The sequence below is a fragment of the Symphalangus syndactylus genome, chromosome 13, assembly GCF_028878055.3.
Source record: "Symphalangus syndactylus isolate Jambi chromosome 13, NHGRI_mSymSyn1-v2.1_pri, whole genome shotgun sequence".
NCBI classification, from domain to species: domain Eukaryota; kingdom Metazoa; phylum Chordata; class Mammalia; order Primates; family Hylobatidae; genus Symphalangus; species Symphalangus syndactylus.
Genome location: NC_072435.2, coordinates 112,437,433 through 112,452,129, shown reverse-complemented (window position 1 = coordinate 112,452,129; position 14,697 = coordinate 112,437,433). Strand labels below are relative to the sequence as shown.

Below are 14,697 nucleotides of genomic sequence, written 5' to 3'. Positions count from 1 at the left end.
ACATTGAAAAAACTCACCACTGGATGCAGTGGCTCACACTTGTAATCCCAGCACTTTGGGAGGCCGAGGTGGGCAGATCACTTGAGGCCAGGAGTTTGAGACCAGCCTGGCCAATATGGTGAAATCACATCTCTAGTAAAAATACAAAAATTAGCCAGACATGGCGGCATCTTTCTGTAGTCACAGCTACCCAGGAGGCTGAGGCACAAGAATTGCTTGAACCCAGGATGGGGAGGCTGTGGTGAGTTGAGATCACACCACTGCACTCCAGCCTGGGCAACAGAACAAGACTCTGTCTCAACAAAAAAAAAAGAAAGAAAGAAAAAGAAAAAACTTACAACGCCATAAGGAATTCAAGTTTAATGTTCAATGAGAAAAAAAAATCCCAGCTAACAAACATGACCCAGGCAGATGGCAGAATGGAATTGAATTTTCTTCCACCAGTCATTTCATTGCCACTGTTTGCCAAGCTACAATCTTGGAATTCTCCCCGAATAATGATTTTCGAGTCCTACTTTTTGTTATTTGTAGACAGGATTCCTCTTTCACCTAATGCACTTACTACTTATTTATTTATTTATTTATTTATTGAGACACTATCTCACTCTGTCACCCAGGCTGGAGTGCAGTGGTGCGATCTCAGCTCACTGCAACCTCCACCTCCTGGGTTTAAGTGATTCTTGTGCCTCAGCCTCCCGAGTAGCTGGGACTACAGGTGTGTGCCACCACACCTGGCTAATTTTTGAATTATTAGTAGAGATGGGGTTTCACCATGTTGGCCAGGCTGGTCTCCAATTCCTGACCTCAAGTGATCCGCCCACTTTGGCCTCCCAAAGTGCCAGGATTACAGGCGTGAGCCACTGTGCCTGGTCTCACTTACTCTTTTAATACATATGTGTACTCCAGACATTTTTCCAGATCTACTTTGTAGAAGCTGTATTTCTTCACTATAAGCAATAAAACAAGAATGAGTAGCCCCGTAATCCTTTTGGTACTCTAGATTGAAAAACAAAAAAAACCTGCCAAGTGAAAAATAAAATGACCATAGCCACAAAACAAAACTTAGCTGTGATGCCAGAATTCAGGGTAATAGGGAAGACGCCAGCTTTCACTTCTAGGAATAGAAAGGGTGGGGCTGATAGGGCAGCACCCCAGCAAGGAAGGTGGAGGAATCTGAGCGAGCTGGCACTCATCAGAAAGAAGAAAATAAGAAATAAAGAATGGTCTCATCTCCTCTCTCTCTTTCTCTCTCTCTCTCTTTTTTTTTTTTTTAGTAGAGATAGGGTCTCACTATGTTTCCCAGGCTGGTCTCGAACTCCCAGCCTCAAGCAATCCTCCTGCCTTGGCCTCGCAAAGTGTTGGGATTATAGGCATAAGCCACCACACCTGACCGATATTTTCTCATGGAAAGTAGTAGGCCGCAAGATAATTCTTACCATCACTCCTACTGCAGTACTAAAACAACAGCCTATAAGCCCGCCAGGGCACAGCAACACCATGATCTAATAAGTAAGCCGGGCATGGTGGCTCATGCCTGTAATCCCAGCACTTTGGGAGGCCAAGGCAGGTGGATCACTTGAGGTTAGGGCTGGGAATCGCTTGAACTCGGGGGGTAGAGGTTTGCAGTGAGCTGAGATCGCGCCACTGCACTCCAGCCTGGTGACAGAGTGAGACTCCACCTCAAAAACAAAAAGAAAAACAAACAAAAAAACAGTAAGTAAGATTAATAATAACAATAACAGTATACTAGGCCAGGCACGGTAGCTCACGCCTGTAATCCCAGCACTTTGGGAGGCTGAGGCAGATGGAACACCTGAGGTCAGGAGTTTGAGACCTGGCCAACATGGTGAAACACCGTCCCTACTAAAAAATACAAAAATTAGCTGGGCGTGGTGGCGGTTGCCTGTAATCCCAGCCACTTGGGAGGCTGAGGCAGGAGAATTGCTTGAACCCAGGAGGTGGAGGTTGCAGTGAGCAGAGGTCGTGCCATTGCTCTCCAGCCTGGGCAACAAGAGCAAAACTCCATGTCAAAACAAACAAACAAAAAACAGTATACTAGAGGCCAATTATTGACTGTTGAGTATGTGTCAGGAGGCTGAGCAATTTATGAATCATTATCTTATTTCCTAATAATAACAATAGGTAGTATTTATTCATCGCTTGCTGTGTGCCAGGCTCTATGTTAAATATTTCAATGTGTGTTGATAACAAATATAGTAGGCCGGGGCAGTGGCTTATACCTGTAATCCCAGCATTTGGGAGGTTTAGGTGGGAGGATTGCTTGAGCCCAGGGATTTGAGACCAGCCTGGGTAATATAGTGAGACTTCGACTCTATGAAAAAGTTTAAAATTTAGCCGGGTGTGGTGGCACACGCCTCTAGTCCCAGTTACTCAGGAGGCTGAGGTGGGAGGATTGCCAACCTGGGAGGCAAAAGTTACAGTAAGCGAAGGTTGCAGTGAGCTGAGACCTGCACCACTGCACTCCAGCCTGGGTGAAAGAGCAAGACCCTCTCTCAAAAAAAAAAAAAAAAGAAAAAGAAAAAAAATATATATTATACACACACACACACACACACACACATATAGTAAAAATAATAATGTGCTTTACACATATTAACTCAAATTTAACATCACTGTGATCCCATGAAGAATATAAAATCATACCCCCACTTTATAGTTGAGGAAACTGAGGCACAGAGAGGTTAAATAATGCACCTAGCATCACACAACTAGGAGGGGACAGAGCTAGGGTGCAGACTCCAGCAGTCTGAGTTATTACACAGCACTCCTTTACACCAGCCAACCAGCGAGGAAGTTTCTATCATAACTCCCAATAGACAGATGAGGAAACTGAGGCTCAGCGAAGCCAAGTGACTTGAAGTCACACAGCTAGTCGGCCAGGATTTGAACCCAGGTCTGACTCAGAATCCCACACCCTGAAGCCCACGTTGGTCTCTGCTGCCTCTCCCTGGGCTTCAGAGGAGGAGCCCCCGTCCCACCGGCTGCAGGCAGCCTGCGTGTGAAGCCCATAGCTAGGACACCCATGCCAGCAGAACTCACCGAGCTTATGCTGGAAGCACAGTTTGGCCAGGAGGATCAGGATGAAGGGGAGTCCTTTCTGGAGCCAGCAGATCACAGCCTTCAGCTCAGACAGGGCGGGGGCGGGCGTCCCAGGCTGCTCGTCGCCTCCCTCCTCCGAGTGCCCCCGGTGGTCCCCACCCACGTGCTGCAGCAGGGAGCCCCCGCGGTGGCCGCCATGGTGGAAGTGGTGATGGGGCTGGCGGTGGTGATAGGCGCCCCCCTCGCCCCGGCCCCCTCCTTCCTCCCTGGACGTGGGCATCTGGATGAACACGTCTCCGCCGCCAGCCGAGGAGCCCAGCACCAGGCTGGAGGGGAATGAGCTGGTGGGGAGGCTGCCTGATAAGCCCGGGAAGAGCGCTGGTGGGGAGGCCGCCTCTGCCTTCAGACTCTCAAAGACGCCACCTTCATCCACACTTGCCTCGGAGCTGAGCGCCTGGCTGCGGTTTCTGGTGCCAAGGGGAGAGAAAGCCCAGGAAGTCAGGCAGATGGAAAGGCCTTACTCCAGAGGACTATGGGGACCAATAATATCAATGATGTTATGAGTTGAGCTGTGTTCCCCTCAAATTCACATGAAGTCCTTCCTCCCAGGACCTCAGAATGTGACCCTGTTTAAAGATAGGGTCTGTATGAGGCAATGAAGTTAAAATGGTCATTGGAGTGGGTCCCAAACCAGTGTGACTGCGGTCCCTATAAGAAGAGGTTAGGGCTGATGCAGTGGCTCATGCCTGTAATCCCTGCACTTTGGGAGTCAGAGGTGGGAAGATCACTTGAGCCCAGTTGTTCAAAACCAGCCTGGGCAACATAGAAGACCCCATCTTTACAACAAATAGGGCTAAATTAGCCAGGCAGGGTGGCACACGCCTGTAGTCCCAGCTACTCAGGAGGCTGAGGTGGGAGGATCACTTGAGCCCAGCAGGTTGAGGCTGCAGTGAGCCAAGATCTCACCACTGCACTCTAGCCTAGGCGACAGAGAGACTGTCTCAAAAGGGAAAAAAAAAAAAAAAAAAAAAAAGAGGAAGAGATCAGGACACAGACAGGTACAGAGAGTAGACCACGTAAAGACCCAGGGAGAAAACGGCTGTCCACAAGCCAAGGAGAGAGGCCTCAGAAGGAGCCAACCCTGCTGATACCCTGATCTCAGCCTGGCAGCCTCCAGAATTTGTTAAAAGAAATTTCTGTTGTTTAAGCCCCCCGGGATGTGGTACTTTGTTACGGCAGTCCTAGGAACTAATATAAATAATATTAATAACAATAGGTCATAACCTTTATTGAAACCTACTACATGTCAGATAGTCTTCTGAGTGTTTTGCATTGATTAACTTACTAAATCCTCCCATCAACCCTGGAATTAGGTCCTACTGATATTCCCGCTTTACAGATAAAGAAATGGAGGTTCAGAGAGAGAAAGTAACTTGTCCAGAGTCACAGAGCTGGTAAGGGATGGAGCAGGGGAGATTCGAACCCAGGCCGACTCTCTCTAGAGCCCACTTTAGTAACCGGCACACTTCCTTGAAAAGGGAGCATAGAATTCTATGATTCTAGAATTACCTCGGGATTCCAAAGACCCCTGGCTCTGCAGTCTTCAAGTTCAATGGCCCCCAATTCCCCAGAGGGGCCAGCCTTGGTCACAGCTGACATTGGGTGGGCAGCAGAGAGTAATGCGAAGAAGACTTAGCTAGGAGGCCCACATTCAAACTCCAGCTCCACCTGTTCTAGGGGCCTTGTACCTCTGCACTCAGCTTTCTCACCTGAAAAATGGGCCTTTATTCCTGAATAGAATTCCTGGGGATGGGGGTGTTAAATTTAAAATACGTTTTGCAATAATAGGTTCTCAATACGTGGGAACTGTTATCCCTAGTACCTATGGAAGACCTGCAGGGCCAAATTGCTTTCTCTAGTTCCAAGCAAGGGCTTCTTGGGTTGGAATCAGGCAAAGGATTCTGTGGCTCTTGCACAGCCACTGCTGGCGGAGCAGAGAGCCCGGAGTTAGGCCTGCAGGAATGGAGAGCCCAGAATTGGGTGCAGTTTCCTATGAACACCAAGTTCTGGATACCATCTTTCTATTCTTGGGTTCATCCTCTTTTCTTTCTTTTTTTTTCTTTTGAGACAGAGCCTCGCTCTGTCACCCAGGCTGGAGTGCAGTGGCGCCATCTCAGCTCACTGCAACCTCCGCCTCCCAGGTTAAAGCGATGCTCCTGCCTCAGCCTCCCGAGTAGCTGGGACTACAGGCACCTGCCATCATGCGTGGCTAATTTTTGTATTGTTAGAAAGATGGGGTTTCACCACGTTGGCCGGGCTGGTATTGAACTCCTGACCTCAGGTGATCTGCCCACCTCGGCCTCCCAAAGTGCTGGGATTACAGGCATGAGCCACCGTGCCCAGCCGAGGGTTCATCCTCTTTTCAAGTGGAATCACTGCATTGCAAACTCAGTCCACACCACAGATGCAAGCGGAGCCGATGTGCTTGACGTGCATGTGTTAGGGAGCAGGAGGACAAAGAGCCACTCCCTCCTTCTCTCACCCTGCAGGCACCTCCACAGACCACTAAGAGACTCCAGATGTACCATGAGCTTACTGAAAATGGGCTGGGCTTCATTCATCCTCTGGACCCCACAACCCAGGGCACACAGTAGGTGCTTAATAAATGTACGCCAGATGTCATTCAGTCCAAAATGGCAGCAGGAGGGAGGCTTTGGTGGAAATTTTCCACTGTTTTCACACTTGATCTCATATCATCTATTATATGAGACCGTTATCCACAGAGTGAGACGGAGGTCTCACTCTGTTGCCCAGCCTGGAGTAGTGTGATCATAGCTCCCTAGAGCCTCAAACTCCTGGGCTCAAGTGATCCTCCCACCTCAGCCTCCTGAGTAGCTGGGATTATAGGCGTGTGCCACTGCAATTGGCTCCAGGAAATATTTTTTAAAATGTATAAGAGACCAACCATGGTGGCTCACGCCTATAATCCCAGCACTTTGGGAGGCCAAGGTGGGCAGATCCCTTGAGCCCAGGAGTTCAAGACTAGCCTGGGCAATATAGCAAGAACCTGTCTCTACAAAAAATTAAAAAATTAGTCAGTCATGGTGGCACGCACCTGTAGTCCCAGCTAGTGGGGAGGCTGAGGGGAGGCTTGAGCCCAGGAGGTGGAGGTTGCAGTGAGTTAAGGTCATGCCACTGCACTCCAGCCTGGGTGACAGAGCGAGATGCATTCTCAATAAATAAGTAAATAAATAAATAAATAATAATAAAACACGTACAGTCCAGTATCCATATTTAAGGATTCAACCAACCTTGGGTCGTGGACCAAAACCCACAGATACAAAGGGCCTACCGTCCTAGCCATTTTATACAAGGGACTTGAGCAGCTGCATATTCTCGTATCCATGGGGTCTTGGAAACAATTCCCCCATGAATATGGAGGGCCGACTGTATTTGATTATTTCACGATCCCACTAAAAGCCCTCCCAGGGCTTCCCATTCTGTGTTCCTTTCCATGGTCTCAGAGGAACCCTCTAGATAGGTACAAATATCATTCCCAAATATCATGTTCCTTACTGACAAAGAAACTGAGGCTCAGAGAGATGAAGTTCCCAGGCGCCCTGGATTATTTGGCCCCAAACTCCAATCTTATCATGTGCCCCTTTCTCATCGTTCAAGGGCTTTCTACTACAGGCTGTCACCTTCACCGGGATGTCTCCCCTACCCATACCCCATCCCAACTAGGTAACGCATGCTCATCTGTCAGATTTCAGCTAAAATCTCCCTTCCTGGATTGAAGCTTCACCCTTTCCCAGACAATGACAGTCCCCTGCTCCTTGTTCTCACTGCACCCTCATGTCACCTGTATAGGATTGATCACAGTTGTCATTTTATTCCTCATCTTTCCCTTGAGACCTGTGGCTCTCAACCCTGGCCATATATTATAATCACTTGGGGGAACTTTTGAAAAAGACAGGTGCCCCGACCCCACTGGAGACCAATTGAATCAAAATCTTTGTGGGTGGGCTCCAGCATCTGAAGTTACTCAGAGTCCCCTCAGTGATTCTTGTTTTTTTTTGAGCAGGGTCTCCCTCTGTCACCCAGGCTAGAGTGCGGTGGCGTGATCTTGGCTCACTGCAACCTCTGCCTCCCGGGCTCAAGTGATTCTCCTGCCTCAGCCTCCCGAGTAGTTGGGATTACAGCTGTGCGCCACTACGCCTGGCTAATTTTTGTATTTTCTGTGGAGATGGGTTTTCACCATGTTGGCCAGGCTGGTCTCGAACTCCTGAGCTCAAGTGATCCACCCACCTTGGCCTCCCAAAGTGCTGGGATTACAAGCATGCCACCATTCCCCACCGCCCCCCACTACAGTGATTCTAATGTGTGGTCAGTGCTGCAAACCATAGCTTTGGACAGAGCTCCACTCCACAAGGTCAAAGACCATAACCTTGCTCCTCACTGTGTCTTTACCACCCTGCACAATGCACCTGGCACTCGGAACATGCTCAATAAAAAGTGTTTGAAAGAATGCATGAACAGGCATACTAAACGCTCTGAGAAGGCCTGCAAGTGAAAAAATGGACTTTGCTTAAGCCCAGTGATCCCCAAACTTATTTGACCACAGAGTTCTTTCTATCCATGAAAAACCATTTAACATCTTGCAGAACACCTGTGACACACAGCAGGGGGACACGGTGGTTTCCCTGGCTGCACGAACTGGGCCTGCAGGTATGTTACTGAAAACCTGGTGAGGCCAGGTGCGGTGGCTCATGCCTGTAATTCCAGCATTCTGGGAGGCCAAGGTGGGCAGATCACTTGAGGTCAGGAGTTCGAAGCAGGCTGGGTGTGGTGGCGCACACTTGTAATCCCAGCACTTCAGGAGGCTGAGGTGGGTGAATCACTTGAGGCCAGGAGTTTGAGACTAGTCTGGCCAATATGGCAAAAACCCCTCTCTACTAAAAATACAAAAATTAGCCGGGCATGGTAGTGCACGCCTGTAATCCTAGCTACTCAGGAGGCTACGGCAGGAGAATCGCTTGAACCTGGGAGGCAGAGGTTGCAGTGAGCTGAGATTGTGCCACTGCACTCCAGCCTGGGCAACACAGTGAGACTCTATCTCAAAAAAAAAAAAAAAAAATCTGGTGCAATGGAGGAAACTCATGACTGGATTCCCTCCCTCACCAAGCCCCATCCCTGCTGGCTCCAAAAGCCCAGGAAATATGCGCTCCTTCTCCACTGGGCTCTGGATAGTAATAATGATAATATTAATAATGACAACAACAGCAAACACCATGGCTATGATCCTCAAGGGGCCTTGAGCTTTTTCTGCACTTCAAAGGGCTCAGCTCAGAAAGCAAGAGTCCTGGCAGGTACCCATGTTGGCCCATGAGGAGGCCACTCTCTCTCCGTGGCCACCCAAGGGGCCCTAGAAAGCCATCCCGTCCCCCTTGAGCTTTCCAGCACTCTGAGTTCACTGGGCTCAGGGGCCTCCAGTACAACCAGGGAAGACTCAACCCACCAAGGGGCTTTTTATAGCTGGCCTCCCTTCCCCGGGCCTCTCCGCTGCATCCAGCCGAGATTTCAGCCTGACTGGGAAAGAATATTCCTTAGAGGGACAGAGGCTGTGCTTCCAACTTAACCACTTAAGTGCCAGAGCTTGAGGCAACCCAGGAGGAGAAGTGGTTCTGCTCAGACAGTAGGCAGCCAAAATGTGCTATCTCAAAGCACAGGTGCTGGGGGACACATGGATGGGGGCCCAAATCTTAGCCCTGCTAATTCCTGGCTGTGTGACTTTAGGTAATTTCCTTCCCCTCTCTGAACCTCAGCTTCTGCATTTGTAAAATGGGTGCTCTCACTGGGCTAATGTGGCGGTTGGCACAGCATAAGCACTCAATACACGGTTTGAGTTTCCTGCTGTGGTCTCTGCCCCCAAGAGATCTCATGGTTCACTTGAGAGCAGATGACAATGTTGTCTTTAGAGGCGGAAAAGGTTCCAACAGGCAGGCTTATTACAAGCTGGATGCTGTTTCTGCATCTTCACACTTACTCCTTCATCCATAAACAACTCTTTTTTTTTTTTTTTTGAGATGGAGTCTCACTCTGTCACCCAGGCTAGAGTGCAGTGGCATGATCTCTGCTCGTTGCAGCCTCCACCTCCAAGGTTCAAGTGGTTCTCCTTCCTCAGCCTCCTGGGTAGCTGGGACTACAGGCATCTGCCACCACACCGGCTAATTTTTGTATTTTTAGTAGAGACAGGGTTTCACCATGTTGGCCAGGCTGGTCTCAAACTCCTAATCTCAGGTGATCAGCCTGCCTTAGCCTCCCAAAGTGCTGGGATTATAGGCATAAGCCACCATGCCCGGCCCATAAGCAACTCTTGAGTTCTGTTACCTGCCATTTTTGGATGGAGAAGCTGAGACCTAGGGGTGAAGTCATGTACCAAAGTCACCACAGGTGGGAAGTGGCTGAGCTGGGGTTTGGCTGAGCCCCGTGTTCTTCCCTGCAGAATAGGCAGGCACCATACAAAACTCAGTCCCTGTGCTGGGACTGGGGGATACCATTTGTGATTCTGTAGCCAACCCCGGAGTCACAGGGGGAATGGGATGTGAGGAAGGGAAGGCTTGGCTGCCCGCCCCTTGGATGTATGTGCTAGCACGGGGCTTCTGGGGCTGGAGGCTGTCCCAACCTGAGAACAGGCCCCCAGGTGTGTTCCCTCTTGGGTTTCAATAGATATAAATTCTAGGCTGGGTACAGTGGCTCATGCCTGTAATCCCAGCCCTTTGGGAAGCTGAGGTGGGCAGACTGCCCAAGCTCAGGAGTTCGAGATCAGCTTAGCCAACATAGTGAAACCCCATCTCTACTAAAATACAAAAAAATTAGCCAAACGTGGTGGCGCAGGCCTATGGTCCCAACTACTCGGGAGGCTGAGGCATGAGAGTAGCTTGAACCCGGGAGGCAGAAGTTGTAGTGAGCTGAGATTGTGCTACTGCACTCCAGCCTCAGTGACAGAGCAAGACTCCATCTCAAAAAAAAAAAAAAAAAAAGTGAAAAAAAAATCTAGCTCATGAGTGTTTTTTAACTGTTTTATTTATTTATTTATTTTTTAATATTCTACCTGGTATCTATTAATCACAGGGGCAAACTAATGGCCAAAGTTATTTACACGTCCTTGTGATCCAGAGCCCACAACCCCAACCACTGCTTCATTTAACCTTTTTTTTGTTTTTGTTTTTTTGAGACCGGGTCTCACTCTGTTGCCCAGGTTGGAATGCAGTGGTGCAATCATAGCTCACTGCAACCTCCACCTCCTGGGCTCAAGCAATCCTCCCACCTCTGCCTCCTGAATAACTAGGACCACAGATGTATGCCACCATGCTGGGTAAGTTTTTATTTTTTTGTAGAGATAGGGTCTCCCTATTTTGCCCAGGCTGATCTCAAACTTCTGGGCTCAAGCAATCCTCTCACCTTGGCTTCCCAAAGTGCTGAGACTATATGTATGCACCACCATACCTGGCTAGTTTTAAAGTTTTTTTGTAGAGACAGGATCTCCCCACGTCACCTAGGCTGGTCTCCAACTCCTGGACTCAGGTTATCCTCCCACCTTGGTCTCCCAAAGTGTTGGGATTACAGGAGTGAGTCATTGCATGGCCCTTCTTTCATCTAAGTTTTACACATGCAGCCAATATTTCTCCTGTCCTAAATCATCCAGGGCCAGACACCAAACTAAAGAGCACCTTGAGGCTGGGCGTGGTGGCTCACGCTTATAATCCCAGCAAGCAAGAGCTTGGGCTGCCAAGGCGGGCAGATCGCTTGAGCCCGGGAGTTTGAGACCAGCCTGGGAAACGTAACAAAACCCTGTCTCGACAAAGACAAAAATTAGCCAGGCATGGCGGTGCATGCCTTTAGTCCCAGCTACTCGGAAGGCTGAGAGGTAGGAGGATCGCTTGAGCCTAAGAGGTCGAGGCTGCAGTGAGCCAAGATCATGCCACTGCATTCTAGCCTAGGCAACAGAGGGAGATCCTATCTCAAAAAAAAAAAGAAAAAAAAAGACCATCTCGATACCCCAGAGCCCACCAACATGAGCCTAGGATTTAGAGGCTATAGTGAGCCATGATCACCACTGCACTCCAGCCTGGGTAACAGAGCAAGACCCTCTCTCAAAAAAGAAACCTAACCTGTAATGTGATAGTACTGGAAGGTGGGCCTTTGGGAATGATTAGGTGATGAGATGGGCTCTTCATGAATGGGATTAGTGCCCTTAAAAAGGAGACCCAGACAGATCCCTTTCCCTTCACCACATTAGGACATAGCAAGAGAATGGCCATCAGTGAACCAGAAAGTGGGCCTTTCGCAGACACTGAATATGCTGGAGCTTTCATTTTGGACTTCCTAGCCTCCAGCACTGTGAGAGATAAACATTTGTTGTTTAAACCACCCATTCTTTGATATTTTTATGATAGCAGCCTGTATGGACTAAGACATCTCTACAAATCAAAATTCCACAGGTACATTCATTGATACAATGAGTCAGGTGGCTCACCTATCACACAAGACTTTGAAATTTAGCATAAAAGAAAGAGCAGCCTATCATGCATTGAATATTTAGTATGAGGCCATCACTGTGATTCTAACAACTAACGCTGAGTGGGAGGCATTGTTCAATCCAGTTTCAGGTTGCCCCTCACCACCCGAAGCCCAGAGCCCTCAGATGGAACGGAAGCAGGGATGCCTACCTTTCAGGTGGAATGTTATCCGTGTTGCTGCTGTGGCGTCTCTGCATCTTCCTTAACACCTAAAACCCAACACATGGGTGAGCCAGAGTCTCCCAACACTCCCACTGCCTGTCAGATTGCCAAGGTAATTGTAAACTGCAAACCTGCACTAGTCGTATCTTAGACCCCTAGTGCTCTCTGGCATTTTCCAAAGTGTGTTTCAATCTTTCATGCCATTCCATCCTCAATGTGACATTCTATCCCATGAGGAAAGCTATCACCCCATTTCACAGAGGAGGACGATGAGACTCAGAGGTGGAGGAAGTCCTCAAGTGAGAGGATAACGCAGTAAACTGTGCAGCCAAGAGGTGCTGGATGAAGTGAAGTGGGCAGCGGACTGACAGGAGACATGGATTCTGGGTTGATGCTGCCGCTAACTTGCTGTGACCCTAGACAAATCAGCAACCTGTCTGTGGCTTCAGATTCCCCATGTGTTACATGGGTGGGGTGGAGTGGTCAAACCAAAACTTCCTTCCAGCTCTCACATTTAATCAAGTAGTAATAGAGATGCAAATTCTCTTGGAGATGTGTCACCTGATTCACTGTGAAGAGCCACATGGACTTCAGAACTCCATGTTGACGACGCTGGAGGTAGGCATTCGGGACTCCTCAGGGGGATGTGATCACTGGATCCCAGAGAGGACAGGCCTCCCCCTCCTCTTTGTCTCCAGAGGGATGCACAGTCAGGGGAGCTCGCCAGAGACTCCAAACCTGGATGGAACAGAACACTTGGATGAGCAGTCCCTGCGATACCTTGAATCTGCTAAGAAGCCTTAGGACATTCTTGGTAGCTATAAGCAGATGATTCCATCTGCTCAGTATCTCTGGGTAGCCTCTCAGTGATTCCCCCTTGAAACTCCTTTTTTTTTTTTTTTTTAAGACGGAGTGGTGCGATCTTGGCTCACTGCAACCTCTGCCTCCCAGGTTCAAGCGATTCTCCTGCCTCAGCCTCCTGAGTGGCTGAAATTACAGGCTTACAGGCATGCGACACCACGCCCACCTAGTTTTTGTATTTTTAGTAGAGATGGGGTTTCACCATATTGGCCAGGCTGGTCTCAAACTTCTGACCTCAAGTGATCCGCCTGCCCTGGCCTCCAAAAGTGCTGGGATTACAGGCATAAGCCACCGTGCCCAGCCCTCTTTGAAATTCTTAATGTATTTTATTTCATCCTATTGTCAAACTAAGAGTCCTGATTGGGGAAGCCAGAAAATATGTTTTAAACCCTCCAACGGCTGCCCAGTGCAATCAGAATCAAACCCGAACTCTGTCCATAGCCTACGGGTTCTTCCTGATGTAGCATCATCTGTTTCCAACTGCATTTCCTCCCATTCTCCCTTTTCCCACTCCTGTCCACCCACAGTGGCCCTTCTGTTCCTCTAATGTGTCAGCGTGTCCCTGCCTCAGGGCCTTTGCATTTGCTTTGCCCTCCCCTTGGAATACTTTCTCCTCTAAATGTTGCAGGGCTTGGTCCCGCAGGGCAAATGTCACCTCTTCCCAGAGGCCTTCTCTTCTCATTCTCCTGACTCCCCATAATATTGCCCTGTTTTATATTATTCATAGCACTTATTTGTTCATGTTTCCTTATTTATTTATGATTTGTCCCCCCATTAGAATATAAATGCCATTCCTGAAAGTAGGGATCCCGTCTACTTGGTTCACCCCTCTGCCTCAGCATCCAGGACACTGTCTGGCACAGAGTAGCGCTCAACAAGTATTTACTCAATGAATAAAACATCTATGGGTCTCCCAGTTCCCCTTTTCTAGATCCCTTGCTCCCTGTCCCAACTTTCACCCTAGCAAGGCAATAAGGGCCATCTACTTCCCATGAATAGGTTTAGCCTCTGTGAATATCTTCTTGTCTCTGGAGGCAGAGCCAATATTGTGGATATAGGGTGTCTATATCAGTCAAGATGGTGTCTGACTATCAGTTCAGGGCACTATTATTGGCTGTTGGATGACTTCCTAATCCTGACCAGGCTTCTTGAGTGGGCAGCAATGGTGTCACTAGGGCCACTGATTAGAAACGACCCGCCAGTGAAGCCTCCTTTCTCTTTTGAAAAATTAGGTAACAAACCGGTTAGCAGCAGCATCTTCATATATAAAGAAAAGGTCATTATATAAATATTTTTCAAGAATTTACAATCTCCACTTAATCCCCCCTCTCGCCCCTCCCTCCATTATCCCACATTGCAAATCCTTGGGGGAAAATAAAATTTATATTCCAAAGTTCTCATCCACACATTTAACACCGCCTCCTAAATCGAATGCTCAAAACTCTACTTTCGGATGCTTGTATTGGAAGAGGCTTCGGATTCTTTGTTGGAAGTAGGCCGTACATAATTCTGGAATACATTTTTGCACGCGGGATGCATTTGAATGAATGAAACGCCTTTCAACCCTCTGCTCCGTACATCCCACTATGTCCCTTTGAAGGACCGCACCGAGACTTTTCGATGCTTGCGATGGTTCAAGTTGCGTCCCCGGGCCCGTTACAGGACTGCATCGAAATGCACTCAGCGGAGCATCGCCTGCATCACTTGGACTGGAAGCCGGCAGGTGCACTTCGGGCACAACGTCGCGAGCGCTTTTCATCTCTGCAACCAACACACAGCGCAAAAAGCTCTGGGACTGCAAGGGCAGGAGACTACACAGACCATGTTGGGAGAAAAGAAAAAAAAAATCGCGTTCTCTTTTTACCTGCCCAGACAATTCAGCAATCACAGCCGCATCATTCAGGTCCAGCCAAGCCAATCACCCGCGCAGCCTGGGCAGCATGTGACTTCCGATGCTTCCGGCCTCCTATTGGGTGGTTTCTCCGCGTCGCCGGGTCTGGCGGTAGAACCCAGGCACAGCTACGCCCGCCGC

At 48.8% G+C, this 14,697-nt stretch overlaps 1 protein-coding gene across 11 annotated transcripts in view; it reads right to left on the bottom strand.

Moving 5' to 3' along the window:
- Positions 1 to 14,649, bottom strand: part of RNFT2 (ring finger protein, transmembrane 2) — a 137,480-nt gene extending 122,831 nt beyond the window's left edge. For 7 of the 11 annotated variants that reach the window (XR_010114956.1, XM_063614569.1, XM_063614571.1 and 4 more), the window contains exons 1-4: positions 14,530 to 14,605; positions 12,366 to 12,542; positions 11,793 to 11,851; positions 3,061 to 3,527 (exon numbers count right to left, since the gene is read on the bottom strand). Coding sequence is in view for 9 of the 11 variants with exons in the window: in XM_063614569.1 (XP_063470639.1) it covers positions 3,061 to 3,527; positions 11,793 to 11,851; positions 12,366 to 12,389 (550 nt within the window). In the remaining 2 variants the exon portion in view is untranslated. Of the gene's footprint in view, positions 1 to 3,060; positions 3,528 to 11,792; positions 11,852 to 12,365; positions 12,543 to 14,273 lie in introns of all 11 variants that reach the window. The other 4 variants (XR_010114957.1, XM_063614566.1, XM_063614565.1 and 1 more) reach the window with 4 other exon arrangements.
- Positions 14,650 to 14,697: the final 48 nt, after the last annotated feature.